Here is a 19,216-nt window from a genome sequence, read left to right as displayed (position 1 = left end):
AGATGTCTTCCTAATGATGGCTAAATGGTTCTCGTCATACACTCACCATGTGCTGTCCATAATGCAGTTTTGGAACTCAATTATCCCTAATGAATCTCAGAGTAAAATAAGCACCCTTGAGATAGGATCTTGAAGAGTTTAGTTGACTTGCAACAACTCATATTTTCACAAAATCTTTCCTCGTTGAGAACAATTCACTTCACTGATAAACAATGTCATGTCTCAGTATTATCAGGCCAAATCTTTTGAAAGCATAAGGCTCATAACCAACCTCGACTTTACTTTAAATATTATATTTAGAAGCCATTTAGCATTAAGCACATAAAGGGTGCAGGCCACACAAACAGAAATATAATGACCAAGATTTTGTTCACAAGTGAGGAATTTGAGTTTGGCTTCATGAGATCACATATGAATATATAATTTCAAACAAAATCTAATAAAAGCTGAACAAACAATATGTTCAGATATCTTTATTTGAACCCAAAACCTTTTCTTTTAATACTGGTAGGGATAATAAATAAAGCTTATTTTGTATCACAGTAGAATAGATGGGTACTCTATTAATCCTTGAGATCAGGAGGATGGATATATATGTCAGCTATGTCAGCCTGTATGTATAATTCTGACTTTGTGCTGTTTGGGGGAAAATGCAAATTTGTGCTCAATATTGTCGTTTAAATAAACTTGTTTGTTGAAGGCAAAATAATTGTATTACCCAATAGTCTTAGATTGCAAACTATTTATGGTATATTATACAAAACTAAAATGAGTTTAGTTTAGAAAAGTCCCATCCACATGCGGATTTGTAATATATTAATGTAATATATTCTGTTTATCATGATTATCTAAAGTAGTGAAACTGCTGATTGTCATTTCCCAAGATTATCAATAAAAATGCCTTTATTATACCAGTATGGTGGTGAAGCAAATACATTTAGTCACAATAATAGAGATGAAATGTTTGCCCTCTGGAATTTTCTGTTAAATTTTGCAGACCTTGTGGAATAGTTACTCCAATAATCTCCCAAATGATTCACTGCCACGCTGCTGGGCTGCTGTCCAAAAATGACCTGTTTGGCTCAAGTTAAACATTGGCTGAGTTCATGACTGGCATCACTTTCCCAGTTTCCTGCAGGAGACCACATTGAAAAAAAAATGCAACTGGAAGAGACCCAAGAAACATAAATAAAGGCCACCCTCCACTTCCAGGTGAAAAATCATGAGCTCTGCTTATAGTAGAGATATTTTGACCTTAAACCCCTTATAATGAATTCAATTGAAACGCTGATTCTTCCTCTTGACAGTGGAAGAGAATAATAATTTTGCAGTGTCTGTTCTTAGATAAGTCTATTAGTCAAAATATTATTGTAGTTTGAAGCTTTAGTAACATACATTTTTTCCCCCTTAATATCAAAAGAAAGGAAGCAGAGCTTTTAGGATAAAACTCAGGCAAAGCAGGGAATTCTTGTATCTTGCAAGAATACACATATTTCCAGCTTTAAAATAAACCTGAACCACAACAATAAATGAGTATGAATAAAAAAGGACTTTCTTCACCCTCTCTTCATGTCATCAGATAGTAGTTCTCCTCATTTGTATAAACGCAAATGATAAGAAGGATTTAATTTAGCGTCTTTGTTCGTTCAGTAAAGATTTCTGCAAACAAGGCTGAAATAATTGCACAATTTGTTCTTGTGAGTTGCTTTCAGATACAAGAAAGATGACATTACTTGCTTCATCCATCTGCAAAAGCATTAACATTCAGTCATTCAGAGATTAGCCACCCCTGAATTAATGTTCCTCACGACTTCATTTAGACATGCTCCTGAAACTGATGGTGAGAGCGGCGGTGTGTGTACGATATTTGTCATCTCTTCATAATTGGAGTGTAAATCAACATGACACCTATGTGTTTAGCTGATGTCAAAATAACGGAAAGGTTTGCATTTTTTTTTCTAAAAAAGCTTCACTGTTGGCAACTTTAAAATGCAAATGGTCTCTAAAACATTAGACTCAGTTATAGACCATTTCTTTTCGTTAACTAAGCAATAACTGAGAACAATTTAAATCATGCATTAAATCATCAGCCTCTTTTATAAAAGAGGAACAATTTTAGAAAAGGGAGATTTTAATTAAAATAGGTTTCTACATTGTCTCCAAATCTAGGGAAAGGTACAAAATCTAATTTTAGTTTCATATTTAACTCTATTTCCGGATAAATTAGGTGCTTTTTAGGTTAAATTATCTTTTAAAAGTATCCTTTAGTATAAATTTGCCAAAATCACTAATGTTTTATCTGATCTTTTTGATGAGGCACTGATGGAACCAGAATGTAAATATGATCGGAAAAAAACAAAGCAAGGCTTTTTCACAGCTCTTCTTCTTTTTTTTCTTTTTTTTTGCCTCTAGTTTTCTTAATCATTAGTTTTAAACTTGACCTCCGAATGACTGTAGTCTAAACCAACAGTCTTTAAATATGGAAATACCCCCACCACTCATAGTTCTGACTTATTTCTCTGAATTCTGGGAAAAAAACATTGCAATCTTTTGTAGGCGTACTCATCATCATCCTCTGCTTATCTGGAATCTGAGCATGGGCAGCCGTCTCAGCAGAGACTTGCAGACTTCCCTCTCCCCAAACACCACCTCCAGCTCCTCTTGGGGAAGCCTGAGGCGCTCTGGTCCAGCTGAGAGACACAGTCTCTCCAGCATGTCCTGGGTCATCCCCTGGGCCTCCTACCGGCGGGACTGTCCATGGGGCATCCTGAACAGATGTCCGAGCCACCTCAGCTGACTCTTCTTAATATGGAGGAGTAGAAGCTATACTCCAAGCCTCTACAAGATGACATAGGTCCTCACCCAATCTCTAAGTGATTCTCAAATAAAAAATTCTCAATAAAAACTTTTTTTTTAATTTTACCAAAGAAAAAAAAGCCAGAATTTTGAGATTAAAATCAGAATTCTTAAATTAAATTCATTGTTCTGAATTCAGTCAGATTTAGACTTTAGACAATTTTATTTGTCTTTTTTTTTTTTACACAAGTGTAAAATAAAAAGAAATTTCGTTTGGAAACAGCTCACTGGACAATTTCATCTTTTAAAAGTGCAGCCTTGAAAAATAGTAAACGTCTGTAATTTTACAGTTCTAACAATTTTATTTATTTATTTATTTTATTCTGAGACTAAAGTAAAATTTCAGGATAAAAGTCAGAATTTTGACATTTTTCTGAGCTGCTTTTTTTCAGTGCATTAATTCTCCTTTTTTCTGATATTTCTAAATAAATATTAATTGTTTCGCCTCTTATCAAATAGGCTTCTTCAGTTCTAACTAATGGTGTAGAGCAGTGAGATTAATATACTGTAGGTGTAACAGAGACATGTGTGTGGGGGGGTTCTGGTCCCTCCTACTGGATTGGCCATGGAAGTCACCTGGGGGGTGTTAATGGTCATTAGGGGGTTCTGATGGATCTTTAACTCCATGGTCAGAGTGGTTTCGGTCACATACCTCATTGACATGTGAGTCAGCGGAGGGCTGGAGAGAGGTGAATATTCTGAGTATTGTTTCTAAGAGTGCTTTGTAAGTAAGTAAGTGCAAATCAGACCATTCTGGAAATGAAAGCTCTGACAGCCTTCAAAAGAGACAAGGACATCACCATACTACCAGCTTTCAAAGGAAGAGGCACAGTTCTATGTAACACAGCCGACTACCATGCCAAAGTTAAACCCTCCTCAGTGACACAGCCACCAAGAATGATCCCTCCAGTACGCTAATGAAAATAATTAAATTCAATTTGATTTATTTATAGTGCCAATTCACAACATTTCACATCAAGGCGGATCACACAGTCAGATTGATTAAAAATTTTCTATGTCGAAGGCAATCTCTCACACTAAGCATGCTTGTAGCGACAGTGGAGAAGAAAAACTCCCTTTTAACAGGAAGAAACCTCCAACAGAACCAGGCTGAGTGTGAGCGGCCAAAATAGAAAATTTTTAATTTCTAAAGAAATATAAAACATCACGTCCAATAATCAAAAATAATATTTTTAAATACAGAAATGTGAGATTAACCCCTTGAACCCTACGGACCCACCGGCGGGTCCAGCTGCTACATGACCTTGTAGTTTTACCAAACCCCCAGTTTTGATGTAAAAAACATATTTGGCACAGTTTGGTGACATTTATGGATAAATGTGCCAAAATGGCCTCTCCGCCTAAGAACTTTCTCACTAATACCATTCTAAAATAAATATGATTCATCTGATTGAGTCCACATTTTGTATATTTTTACACAACATTTAGATTTGAAAGTCTGTACTACTTTTTTGTGCTATAAATAATATTTTGGTAGTGTTTTGCAATGTTTATTTCAAAGAAAATTTTGGCGAGGTTCAAAAATTGCAAAATATTTTGTATTTTGTCCCTAATATTTCAGGCAGGGTCAAAGCTACAATGGTGCTGACACCAGAAAACCATTCTATGACATCTTACCTTTACAGACGTACCAAAAGTTTCTTCTTAAATCTAATAGCTTTGAGGCTATAAGTTATTTACTTTTGTGTGTTTTTGTCAGGCAGAAATTTATTTATATCCCCTTAGGGTGTAAGAGGTTAACAAAAATATGTTTACCTACTTTAATATGAGTACTTTTAAAAGGTACTTTTCAGCAAAAAAACACATCTCATTGGAAGGTCTATTCTAGTTTACTGAGCTGCACCTCCCACCGGTCTGAAAACAGAACAAAGAGACATGATGTAGTAACAAAACATCCTGATTTCTACCTTTTCCCTTCCAGAGAGAATTTTTTTTGTTTTGTTTATATAATAGGCCAGAGAGGTCTGGTAAAATTAGCAAAAATAAAACACAATCGAAACTGAATTGAAGAAGAGTGTCAGAAACATCCATAAATTCTTAAATTGTTGAAAATTTGGACTGAAAATATTAGCTTTTAATCTAGTCTCTCTAATGGTGTAACTGGAGAAAAAAAATAAAATTTTTAGTGATTCTTTCTTTTTATGTAATGCTTTACAAAAATTTTTTTCATAATTAATTATTGAGAAAAAAACTTTAATTTAATTTAATTTAAATCATATTAAATCTCCTTGTCTATTAATATGGCTATATAATAACTTGCCTTGCATTGCCTTCTGGAATATACAGTGAAGAAAACAGTGGATAATGGTTCAATGCTCAGATTCAGAGAATGTAATGAAAACTGTGTGAAACCTAGAAATTAAAGAATAAAAGGAGTTTTTTTTTACCTTAAGCTGTTTTTCTGTTTCAGCATTTAAGCAAATTATCTGCAAAGAGAAAATATTCACCATGATGCTGGACTTCTAACAGATCTCCATCAGTGACTAATTCTTCTAGACATACTTTCTCACTCTCTGGTCTGAATTCTCCTGGAGCCATGCAGAGGATGTGTAGTTTGGGTTTATGCTGGGATGTCGTTGAGGCAGAGATAACACCTATCCTGCAGCAGTCTTCATGTCAACATTAGTATCAATAACCACTGAGCCTTATTTACTGTCAGCCCTTATCAAATCTAGTAGAGAAAAAAAAACAGAACACATTATGGGATTTATCTAAATCTTATAAAATGGTTGAAAGAGTGACTTAAAACGCAGTGGAATTTTCCCCAGCGGGCTTTTTTTAGCTGCGTTTTCAGTCTGACGACTTTACATGTGCATGCGTCATGCTAACAAAGCAACTCACATGGCCATGTGAAGGCAGACAGAATGACATTAACTGTTAATGGGCTCTGTCTGATGGAGGAAGTGAACCTGACTGTGTGGCATGCCGTCTGATCCTTTCAGGATGGCAATAGAAAAAAAGAAATCCAATTAATGTGCTGACCTTGCTAACTAAATATTGCTCCTGCATGATTGGACGACATTGTGGAAGGTAAACAGCACTGCTGCAAAATGACAAGAGAAATCATATGAAACCATAAGGCTTTAATAAATCAGGCTGACAAGAGAAGTGATATAACTCCTGATGCAAGTGCCTCTTGGCTTCTTGTTAAACTGAGTTGGCAATGTGATACAGTGAATAATCATTGAAACGGTGCCATGCGAAGCGACATCCAAATAAATCATGGAGCCTTTTCTCCTTGTGATGTCATAGAGAACTTGAGCAGGGTGACCTTGTATGGTTTTCTTTTTACCTGCAGCAAATGTCAAACATACATTTTTCTTTTGTATATTAGCTTTATTTGATAAAGACATACAAATTCAGGACAACTATTCCTACTGTAGACTGATAAAAGCTCTGCTTCAAAAATAGAATAAAACAGCCTCCAGGCTATGGTAGGCATTTCTGTTGAAAAGATTTTAAAGACAAAGTTCTGAACCTTTTATGAATTATGAAGTGTCTATGGTTTAACAAGGCTGATTAAAAGTTAAGCAGATTTTTCTTAAGTTAAACCTTATACTTTCTTAAGAAAATCTAATCTTAACTTCTTAAATAATTCCTGAATAATCAATATATGCAACCTTTTTACCTCAGTTAGTGATCTTATCTGCAGATACCCATTACAGCCTTCTGCATTTGAGGGACCTTTATTTCATTGTTTTTGTTCCGTATTATGAATGGCATTAGTACATATCCTAATAATGAGCCAAACATTGCACTGATTTTGTGAAAATGGCTTTTTGTGTTAGTAAAAAGTTTCTCTCAGTGAGCAAAATTACTCAGCATGTAGCTCAGTGTCTTATAATTGTGAATTGTATTGAGTCTAAGCAGGCTTCCCCTTAGCAGCAAAGCAAAACAAGCCGAAAGCAAATTGATGTTGCCAATAATCTGAGCCTGTGTGGGTTTTTGTGTCCGTCTTTTCTCTTTGAAAGTATTGTTTTACAAGCTGCCAAAAGCCATACAGCAGGATCACGCTGTAGGATTATACATTTAAATGTTTTCTACAGTGTATCTATGGGAAACTCAAAATAGTGAATGTGTGACATGGTGGGAAAATATTACTTGGTTTTAAAGTTTTCAACTTAATAAAAACTGGAATGTTTGCGTTTGCATTTAGAACCCTTCAGCAATACTTCCTAGAACCACCACAGCCCCAAGTATTTCTAGGTATGCCAGCATGAGCTTTGACATCTAAAGACTCATGTTTTGTTCCATTCTTTTCATTCAGATTGTTTTTCAGGTCTTGTCACAGATTTTCTTATTGGCTTTAGGTACTGGCTTTGTCTGGACCACTTGTTCACATTCAAATGTTCAAATCTGTCGCCATCTCAAGCAACCAACAGCTCATTTGTATTTTTGGCATTTGAAATAAGGAAAAACAAAACAGTTCATAACATTTCATTCATTCTAAAGGGTATTATTTGATGTTTAAAAAAATGATAATAAAACAATATCCAAGCAATTTACAAACCAATATCAGAGCCATCTAATAGAAATAGAACTCTAAAAACATACTTCTGGTGTTTTTAATATCATTCTGTTGTGAAAACCCATTTCATTTCAGTTATAAAAAACACTAGAGCTTTCAGGAATGGTATTTTTGTTATAGTACATTAGTTAGTTCATTATATCAGCATCACCAGCATCAGAAGCCATTGTAGAGGGTCCAAACAGACACAGGTGACTGTAGGTTGCAGACCTGTTCTAAACTACACCATATATCCTACAGTGTAGTTGGGTGTCGAAGTTTGCCCTGAAAGGGGCCTCGAAAGGTTGATCGTTCAAGCCAACTTTCAGTGTTGCTGTGTCACACTTCACCTGCATTGTCTACTGATGGTGCTCAGAGGGCCTGGTGGTAACAGTGTACAGCAGCCGTGCTTCCGTCAGTGAGCCCCAGGGCAGCTGTGGCTACAATGTAGCTTACTGACTGAATGTACTGTAGTTACTTTGGTCAAGTTTCCTGATTTGAAAACATAAATACAGGCCATTTACCATATAGGTTTGGCTGTAAGATTAAATATTCTCCTATGAGGTGAAACCTCTGTCTCAGTCTCAGGTCTTCTACAGCCCCCCACAAAATTTCTTTTAAAATTAATAACCTGCATTTTGTTGCATCTGCCTACCTACCATCCCACTACTGGTCACATGAATGATGTGAATGTGAATGTGTTCGTTTTCAAACGCACAAGGTCAATCAGAGCAGTTAATATACAAATCGAGACACTGGAGAGGATTAAAGGAGTTTGGGCAAATTTACAAGGTGCTTAGTATAAAAACAGCTTTTTTATATAATGATTCAAACTGTGCTTCTGACTTCAATGTCGATCTTATTTATAAAACTGATTTCAAAATTTATATTTCACTTCTTTCACCCTATTTTTCATCATTAACTTGTCTTCTCCAGAAAAGTGAAAAATAAAAAAAACTAATCAAAAAAAGATGTTTGAAAGGTAATTAAAGCTTCAAACAGTATCATTTTATGTAGTGAGCTGAAAAGGATTGGTGTTTATACTGGATAAGATTCTTTAAATTCTTTATAGCACCTTTCTAATCAACATAGCCGAATTAAAGTTCTTGACACTGGTGCCACAGTCAGCAAATCTGAATAACATGCAGGCATTCATACATGAATATGCAGCCTGGAGTGCCTTGCTCAGAAGCACATCAACATGTCACAGGGAAACTTGACTTAAAGCATAAAGCAACATCATTCAAGTCGAAGTCCCCTCTCCCCACTACCCACCCTCCTCCACGCCCCTACCAGCAAAAATATTGGCACTAATAATTTACAAAATGTCTCCAAATTTGCATATATTTGTATTTATTCCTCTGCAGGCTCGGTTAGTCAATCACCGGGACGTTATTTGAAGCTTTTCACCTTTATTGTCTTTTCTGTCTACTTGTAGACAGACTCATTAACACATTGTGACTTCAAGCCCTCAGCAAACATGAAATCCAAAGCCATTCACACCTAAACTCGATAGTTTGCCCCTAACACTTCTGCTCCTGTTTGCTGAAATACTTGAAAATGCAAGAAAAAGGGACACAAAACAAACCAGAGAGTGGTGAATGACTCATGCTGGTAGCCATATGCAAATAACATCTTCTGCCTAAGTAGGCCAGCGTACACTGGTGCATTTCTGGGAATAAGCCTTCATGTGTTTGTTTCTCTGCGCGACAAGGTTTACTGTTGTATAGTTTTGCGTGGGCGTGTTTTTGGATGCTTGCTGACTAAGATGATGTCTCCGGATGAAGCAGAGACTGTGTGAGCGTGCACACACGCATGAGAGCGTGATATGGTATCATTTTGCCAATTAGAGAGACATGTCGCTGGGTGAAATCCCATTAGACTCCTCTGCTAGCACACAGCAGCTCTGACATGATATGCATGTTGTCCTAATTTGGCAGTCAAAAGACAAATTATAACTGCACATTTCTCAGGAGAATCCTGTTTTAAAGTCACCCTGATTTCACACGCTGTCCTGCGAAACTGTTTTCTAATTATTACCTCTGTGTCCTTTCTCTGCACTGCAGGAGAGGGAGCTGATGCCGCTGGAGATTGATGGTAAGATGGAAGTGTTTTTGATGCAACTCCTACAAAGCACATGCATGACATATCGCTTGTGAATGCAGACATTTACGTATTACATTTTTTTTTAAATATATAATCATTCATATAATATGGAAAGAATTTCAGCCTGCAATAAATTCCTGAGTATGCCATGTCTCCGGCTGAAAAAATTACATAAAAAAAAACATATAGTGCCTTGGAAAAATATGCAGATTGTTTCATATATTGTAATATATATATTGTTTTTTTTTTTTATCCATTTTATTTAATGCATCATTTTGAAAATTAAGAAAAGCCCCCAATTAAACTAGATCAGAAACCACCTATTAGATAGTCTCCAATTGGGTAAAATGTATCCCGAGTTTCAACCCATCTGTTTTGTCTGGCCTCTGTTCTCTAGGGCACCCTACTGGAAATAATAGGATTATGAAAACCAAAACTTAGATGCAACAGGGAGAAGGCTACAACTCGAGGACTTGAGGGGCAGATCATATAACTACCAGAAAATGGCAGCCCAAATAAGCTGGCAGGTCAAGCATGGGGAGCTTTATACAGAGAAAGCATCCATTGTAACTCTGGAGGAGCTACAATGTGAACCAATATGTTTTTTTTAAAGGCCGACACCAATTTTTCAAACCAATAATGGATATATGCTGACATTTTTTTTGGGAGGCTGATTCTACAGGTGCTGGTCATAAAATTAGAATATCATGAAAAAGTAGATTGATTTCAGTAATTCCATTTAAAAAGTGAAACTTGTATATTATATTCATACATTACATACAAACTCATATATTTCAGATGTTTATTTTGTTTAATTTTGATGATTACAAATGACAACAAATGAAAATCTCAAATTCATCATATCAGAAAATTAGAATATTGTGAAAAGGTTCAAAATTGATGGCCCCTGGTGCCACACTCTAATCAGCTAATTAACTCAAACCACCTGCAAAAGCCTTTAAATGGTCTTTCAGTCTAGTTCTATAGGCTACACAATCATGGGGAAGACTGCTGACTTGACAGTTGTCCAAAAGACGACCATCGACACCTTGCACAAGGAGGGCAAGACACAAAAGGTCATCGCTAAAGAGGCTGGCTGTTCACAGAGCTCAGTGTCCAAGCACATTAATAGAGAGGCGAAGGGAAGGAAAAGATGTGGTCGAAAAAAGTGTACAAGCAAGAGAGATAACCGCACCCTGGAGAGGATTGTGAAACAAAACCCATTCAAAAATGTGGGGGAGATTCACAAAGAGTGGACTGCAGCTGGAGTGAGTGCTTCAAGAACCACCACACACAGACGTATGAAAGACATGGGTTTCTGCTGTCGCATTCCTTGTGTCAAGCCACTCTTGAACCACAGACAGCGTCAGAAGCGTCTTGCCTGGGCTAAAGAGAAACAGGACTGGACTGCTGGTGAGTGGTCCAAAGTCATGTTCTCTGATGAAAGTAAATTTTGCATTTCCTTTGGAAATCAAGGTCCCAGAGTCTGGAGGAAAAGAAGAGAGGCACTTCATCCACGTTGCTTGAAGTCCAGTGTAAAGTTTCCACAGTCAGTGATGGTTTGGGGTGCCATGTCATCTGCTGGTGTTGGTCCATTGTGTTTTCTGAGGTCCAGGGTCAACGCAGCCACATACCAGGAAGTTTTAGAGCACTTCATGCTTCCTGCAGCTGACCAACTTTTTGGAGATGCAGATTTCATTTTCCAACAGGACTTGGCACCTGCACACAGTGCCAAAGCTACCAGTACCTGGTTGAAGGACCATGGTATCCCTGTTCTTAATTGGCCAGCAAACTCTCCTGACCTTAACCCCATAGAAAATCTATGGGGTATTGTGAAGAAGAAGATGCAATACACCAGACCCAACAATTCAGAAGAGCTAAAAGCCACTATTAGAGCAACCTGGGCTATCATAACACCTGAGCAGTGCCACAGACTGATCGACTCCATGCCACGCCGCATTGCTGCAGTAATACAGGCCAAAGGAGGCCCAACTAAATACTGAGTGCTGTACATGCTCATACTTTTCATGTTCATACTTTTCAGTTGGCCAACATTTCTAGAAATCCTTTGTTTTTATTGGTCTTCAGTAATATTCTAATTTTCTGATATGATGAATTTGAGATTTTCATTTGTTGTCATTTGTAATCATCAAAATTAAACAAAATAAACATCTGAAATATATGAGTTTGTATGTAATGTATGAATATAATATACAAGTTTCACTTTTTAAATGGAATTACTGAAATCAATCTACTTTTTCATGATATTCTAATTTTATGACCAGCACCTGTAGAGGAGCCTGTATTGCTTTTTTCTTCTTCTTTCACATTATAAAATAGCTATAATCATAAAAAAAAAAAACATTTTTATTAATTTAAACATGTATTAATAAATCAACACTGGATGGCAGGTAGAGGGAGAAGCATGTGTTTCCCGTGATCTGAGGCATGGCTGCTGAGTGCACAAGTGAATCTGTGAGCACATGCATGCATCGGTTTAGGTATCACTCTCGCTTTACTACGCTTGCATTCAGAAAATCTAGAACAAATCTATGGAAAAATGAAGAGAGATCCATTGCTGATAAAAAACAAAAAAACAAGCAAATCCAATTTGGTGTCTGCTTCAAGTGTTGCAGAGAAAACAGTAAACCTCTAAAAGTGTAACTTAAAGGCCAACACCAGCAACCATCTCCAGAAGAAAAACATAGATCTGTGTTTCTGTCATGGGATGGTGGGAGGCTTGTAGCCTCAGGCTGCAGGGATGCTCTTTCCTCTTAGAATGGGGGAGCCAGCTGAGTTGATGCAGAACTAGGTAGGAATGAACACATGGCAAGCTTGAGCAAACTGTTGGATACTTGAGTGTTGAACAAATCCCTTTTCAAAAGTGAAACTAGCGCAGTAATGGATAATTCATAAAGCAAATTTATGTTGAAAATGTTCCCCTCAAAAATCAAAGTCTTCAAAGCAGGAGTCTGAAAAACTTTTCTGTCACACTTTAGCGCTACAGGTCTAATGTGTGTTAAACATGTCCACTCTGCCTGAGCTTGGGCTATTTGGAAAAGATTTTGACAAAATGTTATGTATGTAGATGTAGAAAACTAATTTAAAAAAAATCCCCAAAAGACCTGTAGCAGTAATATCAGGGGGAAAGTGAATTTACAAAGTATACCTTTCAGCTTATTTAAAGGCACACTATGCAACATTTTTCAGTTAATTAATGTGTTCCATAACGTTATGGATGACTAAATGAGTCATTTCAGGTTGAACAAAGGTATTCTCGGCCGCCCTGGTGGTCTGTGGGGGAAATACTGCACTTGCAACTGCAGGAGCACCGACCCGCACCCACAGGCTCAGAAGTCTCGTGAGAGTCAGTCTTGCTTTACGGCGAGAACTGCTACACTCCCCAGATAAAAGCATTCTCGTTGCTAGCACAGTGGCAATCTTTGTGCAGTTATGCTACGCAAAATCGCGTCTAATGCTTCCTTTTTGCTGCTTGTACCAGTTAGTTCTGACGCGTGGCTGAAGCAGCTTTGCTGCTCTGTGTGTCTGAGGCGCATTGGGCGGAGCTTCACTATCCTTTCTCTGCCTTGCAGCTATATTTGCTGTGATCAGTGGGAATAAAGTTGTTTTAATATGTGTTAAGTGAGAAAATACACCTGAAAACGTAATCAGTGCAGTCAGTTCATTCAGATTATTATCCTGCCTTCAATATTTTTTCTGTCGGAGCCGCTCAGACCCCCACATACCAGGGATGCGCCGACAGTATGGATCCCTTCATCAGCAGCGGTTCACCGCGGCAGCTGGTAGGTGTTTTTCATCTAAATAATCCAAACTGCATATTCTGCCGGCAGATTTCTGCATTTTAAGTTAATTTAGGCGTCAATAAACTGTTTAAGAGGAGTGATCATCAGCGCTGTGTCTCTCTCCCTGCGTTAAACGCACCCGACGCGCTGCTTCAGCTGCTCAGACGTGCTGCGCCTGCTGCATAAAACGCAACGCGGGACGGGACCTTTTGCTGCGCCTTGACGTGCGTCAACCATTGACTTTGCATGTAAACTCGCTGCTTCTGTCGCGCCAGCTGCCCCCGGTGTGAACGCAGCATTAGTCATTCGCTGCTAAGCTCAAAACAACTGCGCCTGGCTTGACGGAGAAACCAGGAGAACAGCTGTGCATATTTACGACAGTGCACTTTTACTTTCGCCCTCTGGGGGGAGCCTCGCTGGAAAATCAACACCGGTTGCATAGTGTACCTTTAACTGAATGAAAAAACAACAACAAATGAAAAGTGTGTCTATTTTCTTCCTCTTTGCAATTATGCCCTACTCTGAGTTAATCTATTGCATATATCCTAATTGAATACATTGGAGTTTGAGGTTGCAACTTGAGGAAATTAGAAAAATTTGCAGAGGTGTAAATATTTTCACCATCTCCGTAAATGTGTTCTTTTGGGAGATATTTAGCTATTTCAAGAAGTCATTAACTTGCCCAAAAATATGTACAACTCTTGCACAAACTGTGAGAGTGAGTTTTTATGTTTGACTCTTGGGAAGACTATTTTACTTCATGCCTTACAGTTTCATTTGTGTTTCTGCCAGAGCTTCAAGAGGCCTTTAAGGAATTTGATTACGATGCGGATGGATTCATCCATTACAAAGACATTGCAGAATGCATGAGAACCATGGGCTACATGCCTACAGAGATGGAGATTATCGAGATCATCCAACAAATCAAGATGAAATGTTAGTATTCATCTTTTGGTCAGAGTGAGTGTGCTTGATTTTTACCCCCTTCCCTCTGCTTTCTCTGAGGATCAAGCCATGTGTGCATGATTGATGACCCTTTCTAAAATGAGCAGGTGGAAGTGTCTGTATGCGTGTGTGTGTGTTGCATAAACTTCTCCTTGGGCTATTTTCTGCAAGTTCACAACTAACTGTTGTTGTGGACTTGGGGATATCTTACTTGTTCTGGTGTACTGATTAATAATCCTCGTTCTGCAGCTGCAGGGGTAGAATGGAGTTAGTTTGCATGTTTTCTCCTTTTGCAAGTCTGTGGGCTTTCAATGATTTGTTATTTCTGACTTACTTTGTGAATCATTAAGTATAAGTATGCACTAATAGCATATTTCTTTCAAACCAATGCAGCATTACATCTAAATTCAGACTGAAATAGTTTCAGGGGCCACATGAGCCTTTTTTTTTTACTCGTGGGACTTAAGATAAGAATAGTAGGAACTAAATCTTCAATATTATGAGAATTTTCGTGTGGTGAACACAGAGTGATCAATAACTGTAAAGCCAAAAGAACATGATAAATGCTTTGTAGACGTTTTAAAATTAGAGGATACATTTGAATTCAGCTCTCATTCAATAACTAGACTTTTACTGTCCTTACTGTCATGATTTTGGCACTAATGGCTGGCTTGATTGCTCATTTCATTCACCTGTCTAGCTCTGCCCTGTTTTCATCACTGCTCAACTGATCAGCCTGCTCCTGCTTCTATTTAAAATCCTTGGTCCTAGCCATCAGAGCCAGATTATTCTTGAGCCTTTGGTCTAGGAGTTTTCGAGCTTTACTATAGTGTTCTGTTTGCCTGATTCTGACCTGTTTCTGTATTCGGACTTTTGAGCCTGCCTACTCCTCTCTGAGCTGTTTGCCTGGCCTTTCTTCTGACTCCTGTTGGATTCTTCCGTGGACTGGACCTTGATCTGCCTATTGACTTCATCCTCTAGATTATCCTACCTTCCGTTGTCAGCTCTAATCTGATCCCCTGTTAGTCCTGCAGCCTTCTAGGCTTCCGCGTCTTGAATGCTCTGGCAGCATCCGCTGCGTCTTGTCAGCCAACTGGCTGGAATCATCCTTGTTTTCTGGGCACGAACTGAACTGTCAAACCAGGTTAGTGACTCACGCGTTCATAATCATCCGTCAGCTTATCGTGGTCACTAACCTGTGTTCCTCTCCTATAGACATTCCTGTATTAGACTCCTAGCCGCTGCTTCAGCATACCCACTGGTTTAAATAAACACTTTTAAGTTATTCCACTGTCTGTCTTTCCTGAATTCTGGGTCCTACTTTCTTAGCCTTGACATTTACAGCTGGTTCAGGTATGCCTATTGGCTTCAATATCTAAAAGATTACTATTAAATAATACTATTTAATAAAGCAGCTCACACTCAATTTGATTGAATATAGAGAATCTATAGGTAACTGTGAATAAAAGCAGCTAGAACTTTCCTTTTTATACACAATCAGTCCATGTCCTTGTAAGGGTTGTTTAGACAGAAAAATATGTTTCTTACTTATGTTACATATCTAATAAATAAGAAAAGTCGAACTAATGATAGAAGACAGATAAAACAATACCATAGTTTTATTTAAAACCCACTTCATTCAGGTTAGTCTATATACTTGCCTTTTACAGTAATAAAGTTGGTAGACATTTTTTTGTCTTTAATAAAACTTAAAATCCCAATGTATAAATGCCAGTGCTAGGGTTCAGTTTCTTCCATTGAACCCATGTATAGTGTTTTTTCATTTTTACACAACCATGAGAAAACACAAGGTTTAAACAGAAAATAAAAAATAAATAAATAAAACCAAATTTCTCTTATTGCCATATCCCTAGGGAAAATATGAGAGCTCGCCTAATCCTTTAGTGCGCTTCAACAAAAAACAGCTTTATCTTCATGTATTCTCTCTGGACAGTCTTTTTGAAAGGAAACAATGCTGTTTATTTTAGTTTCCAAAAGACAGTATTTCAGTTTGCCTTTAGAGGCCCCTGGCGGCAGATAATCCCTCCATAAAAGGTAATTGCCCCTTTGCAGCGTCTGTTTGGCCACATGAGCCTTGCATTGAGTTAGAAGGTGCATTTTCAATCTACTTTTTATACTCTTTATTTACTGCATGTTGAGATTTGTTATAAAAAAAATCCACATAATTTTCATTTTTCTTTTTACTTACTTCACAAAGTAAATACAATGTTTATGAGATAGTTTGTCTTTAGGATGGACTCAACCAAAAGATGAAATATTTTTGCTGAAACATTTGCTAATACTATGTCCCAGTGCAATGCTTCATGAAAATGAATGTGGGAAATATATCTGACAGGAATGGAAATGTGTCTGCAGGCCGGCTATAAGGGTTAATGAGGGGAAAGAGACTATATTATATTTGAATTGGTCAGCAGCACATTTAGATATATGCAGTTTTTGTTTTAGATTTTGTATTTACTCATACAGCATTTAAAATATGCAACTACTGCTGTTGCCAAGTAGGGGTCATATGTATTATTAATTTTATTCACCTCCTACCTGTGAACTTGCTCCCATTGAGACACCAAGCACGCAAATAGTAGGCAGCTTAGTTGGTTGCTTTATTCTGCTGGAACAATACAATAGAAAAAGGAGAATTGCTAATATTATACTGTACTAGCTTTACAAAACACAGCTGGGGCAAATTAGAAAGCAAAGATTTATCTGAAAATGTTACTTGGACATATTTCAGTACTTCTGTGAAGTTGGTGATTTGGCAAAAAAAATATCAGTTAACCCCTGATGAAGAGAACCAGTTGTACAGATTATATATTATATACAACCGCTCAAAAGCTCAAGCCTTGAATCAAACACACACAAATATTTTATATTAGAAAGGCAAAGTATATAACAGTAGTTTTTATTTACCTTCTTATAATCGCTAAAGGCCCACAAATAAACAATACATGTACATAGACAACTCTTCTTTGTTATTTCTTTTTTTCACACATATTTTTATTGAATTTTAAACATTTAATGATGTATAACATCAACTAGAAAATACAAAGGCAAACAAAAAGATAAAATCAAAACTCAGACCTCACGTCTTTCATAAGACACAGGAAGGGCAATTATATCTCTAAAAAAAGTCCTCCAGTTTTCCTCTCATGATGCAGGTCAATTTCTCCAGTGCCAGGTTGTTGGATATTTGTTTAATCGAGATTGGCCAGTTTTTCAGTTTAGTTCTGTTTTTCTGACTATGACTGGATGTGCTCTCTTCAACCTCTGATATGGGAGTTGACTCAGAGCTTGTCTGCCTGGCTGTTGGTTGCCTGGACAGGGCCGCCTGTGGAGCTGGTTTACAATTGTCTTCCGTATCCCTGCTTCTTTCTGCCCACCTGCTGTTGTCTCCTTGAACCTTGGCAGATGGCCGCTCACACTGAGCCTGATTCTGCTGGAGGTTTTCTTCCTGTTAATAGGGAGTTTTTCCTCTCCACTGTCGCTACAAGCATGCTTGGTGTGAGGAATGCCTTTGAGTCAATGAGTAGATGCAATCAACTGTTTTTTCTTAGGTAGAAATTCCTGTATCAATTAGACTGTATGATGTTGTTGAATTGTAAAGTGCCTTGAGATGACATGTGTTGTGAATTGGCGCGATTTAAATAATCTGAATTGAATTAATCCACTGGTTTATTTCAATTTTTCTGTGGCTTTCCAGTTCAAAACAATTAAATGCTTAGCCTGCAACAAGTAGAAACTTTTGAGCTTATTTTCTTTTATAGCTCCTGTAAAACCTTTTGGGAAAATATGCAATAGAGTACCTTCTATTGTCACATTACAATCATACATTAGTTACAAGTAATAACGTTCTTCCAAAAACTTTGAAGTTCTGGAGACTGCCACATACAATGAGAAAAGAGTGCCCTTATCTAAACCACATTTGACACATACATTAGGTATTTTAGGGTAAAGTGTGGGTTTTACAGGAATAATATAGGTTCTAAATAAAAAAAATTATTACAACAATCTAAACCTGGTGGAAATATTTTTTGTCTTTGCTGGCAGGCAGGAATTGTTCCACAGTTCTGTGACTTCGGTTGTAAGTCTGTCTTCTTTTGAGGAAAGTAATACAATGTTATAAAATTTGGAAATCAGGCTCTTCTTTGTTATTTAGCTGCCTTTTGGTTCTCTAGCTTGATAATTAGACACAGCTAGTCTTGAACAAACCAAAAAAGAACATTCACTGGGGACTCACTAGCACAACTCTTTTTGCAATTAAGTTTAGAAAGTAGTACCAGATCACTAATAAGCTTTGCTGGGGATTTAGTCTCTATCAGGCTTTTAAAAGTTCTTAAAGTTTTGTTGAAGTGGGCTTCCAGAATACAAACGAAAATTGAGCCTCATAGTTGCAAATAACAGTATTTAAACAGACGCACCAACAGGTGGATCTCAATAACTTAAAAGTTTTTCCTGATTAACTGGTTACATTCACAGAATAACCAACAGTGTCAGAAATATAATTATACAAGCATAGAATTATACTTACATTCATTCTATGTACAATTTTTAACGGGGTCATAGAATGATTGTATAGGGCATTTGTTGCTGGTCCTTAAGGTCTCTGAATAGGGTGTGTAACATTAGTTGGGCTAAAAATGGCGTATTTGCTGTTCTATGGGCCCTAATGCAAGCCTGGTTAAAAGCCCTAGAATGAAACAACAGGTTTTCATCCTTTTATTGAATGCTCATGAATATTTAGATTGCTTGATTGGTTGGTTTACAACGAGCGAAGCTGCTGAGCAAAGATGCATCATAGCAACAAGCACTCACTCTCTGAAACATCAAATTGTTCATATGGTTGGGTGACCAGACGTCCTCCTTTTCCTGGACATGTCCTACTTTTCCTACCTAAAAAAATGTCCAAGGGGAATTACCGAATTGTCTGGGATTTTGGTTGACTACAGAGCAGCACTTAGTC

The 19,216-nt window shown here is 37.4% G+C and overlaps 1 protein-coding gene across 1 annotated transcript in view; it reads left to right on the top strand.

Moving 5' to 3' along the window:
• The window catches only part of cabp4 (calcium binding protein 4), a 46,676-nt gene that overhangs the window by 14,517 nt on the left and 12,943 nt on the right, over window positions 1-19,216 (top strand). Inside the window, exons 5-6 of the mRNA XM_038269046.1 lie at window positions 9,451-9,481; window positions 14,086-14,229. Of these exons, the coding sequence (XP_038124974.1) occupies window positions 9,451-9,481; window positions 14,086-14,229 (175 nt within the window). The remainder of the gene's footprint in view (window positions 1-9,450; window positions 9,482-14,085; window positions 14,230-19,216) is intronic.

Source organism: Cyprinodon tularosa, unplaced genomic scaffold, assembly GCF_016077235.1.
Source record: "Cyprinodon tularosa strain WSP-4 unplaced genomic scaffold, ASM1607723v1 ctg718, whole genome shotgun sequence".
NCBI classification, from domain to species: Eukaryota; Metazoa; Chordata; class Actinopteri; order Cyprinodontiformes; family Cyprinodontidae; genus Cyprinodon; species Cyprinodon tularosa.
Note: the sequence above shows the minus strand (reverse complement) of the source record. Positions and strands in the feature narration are given on the sequence as shown.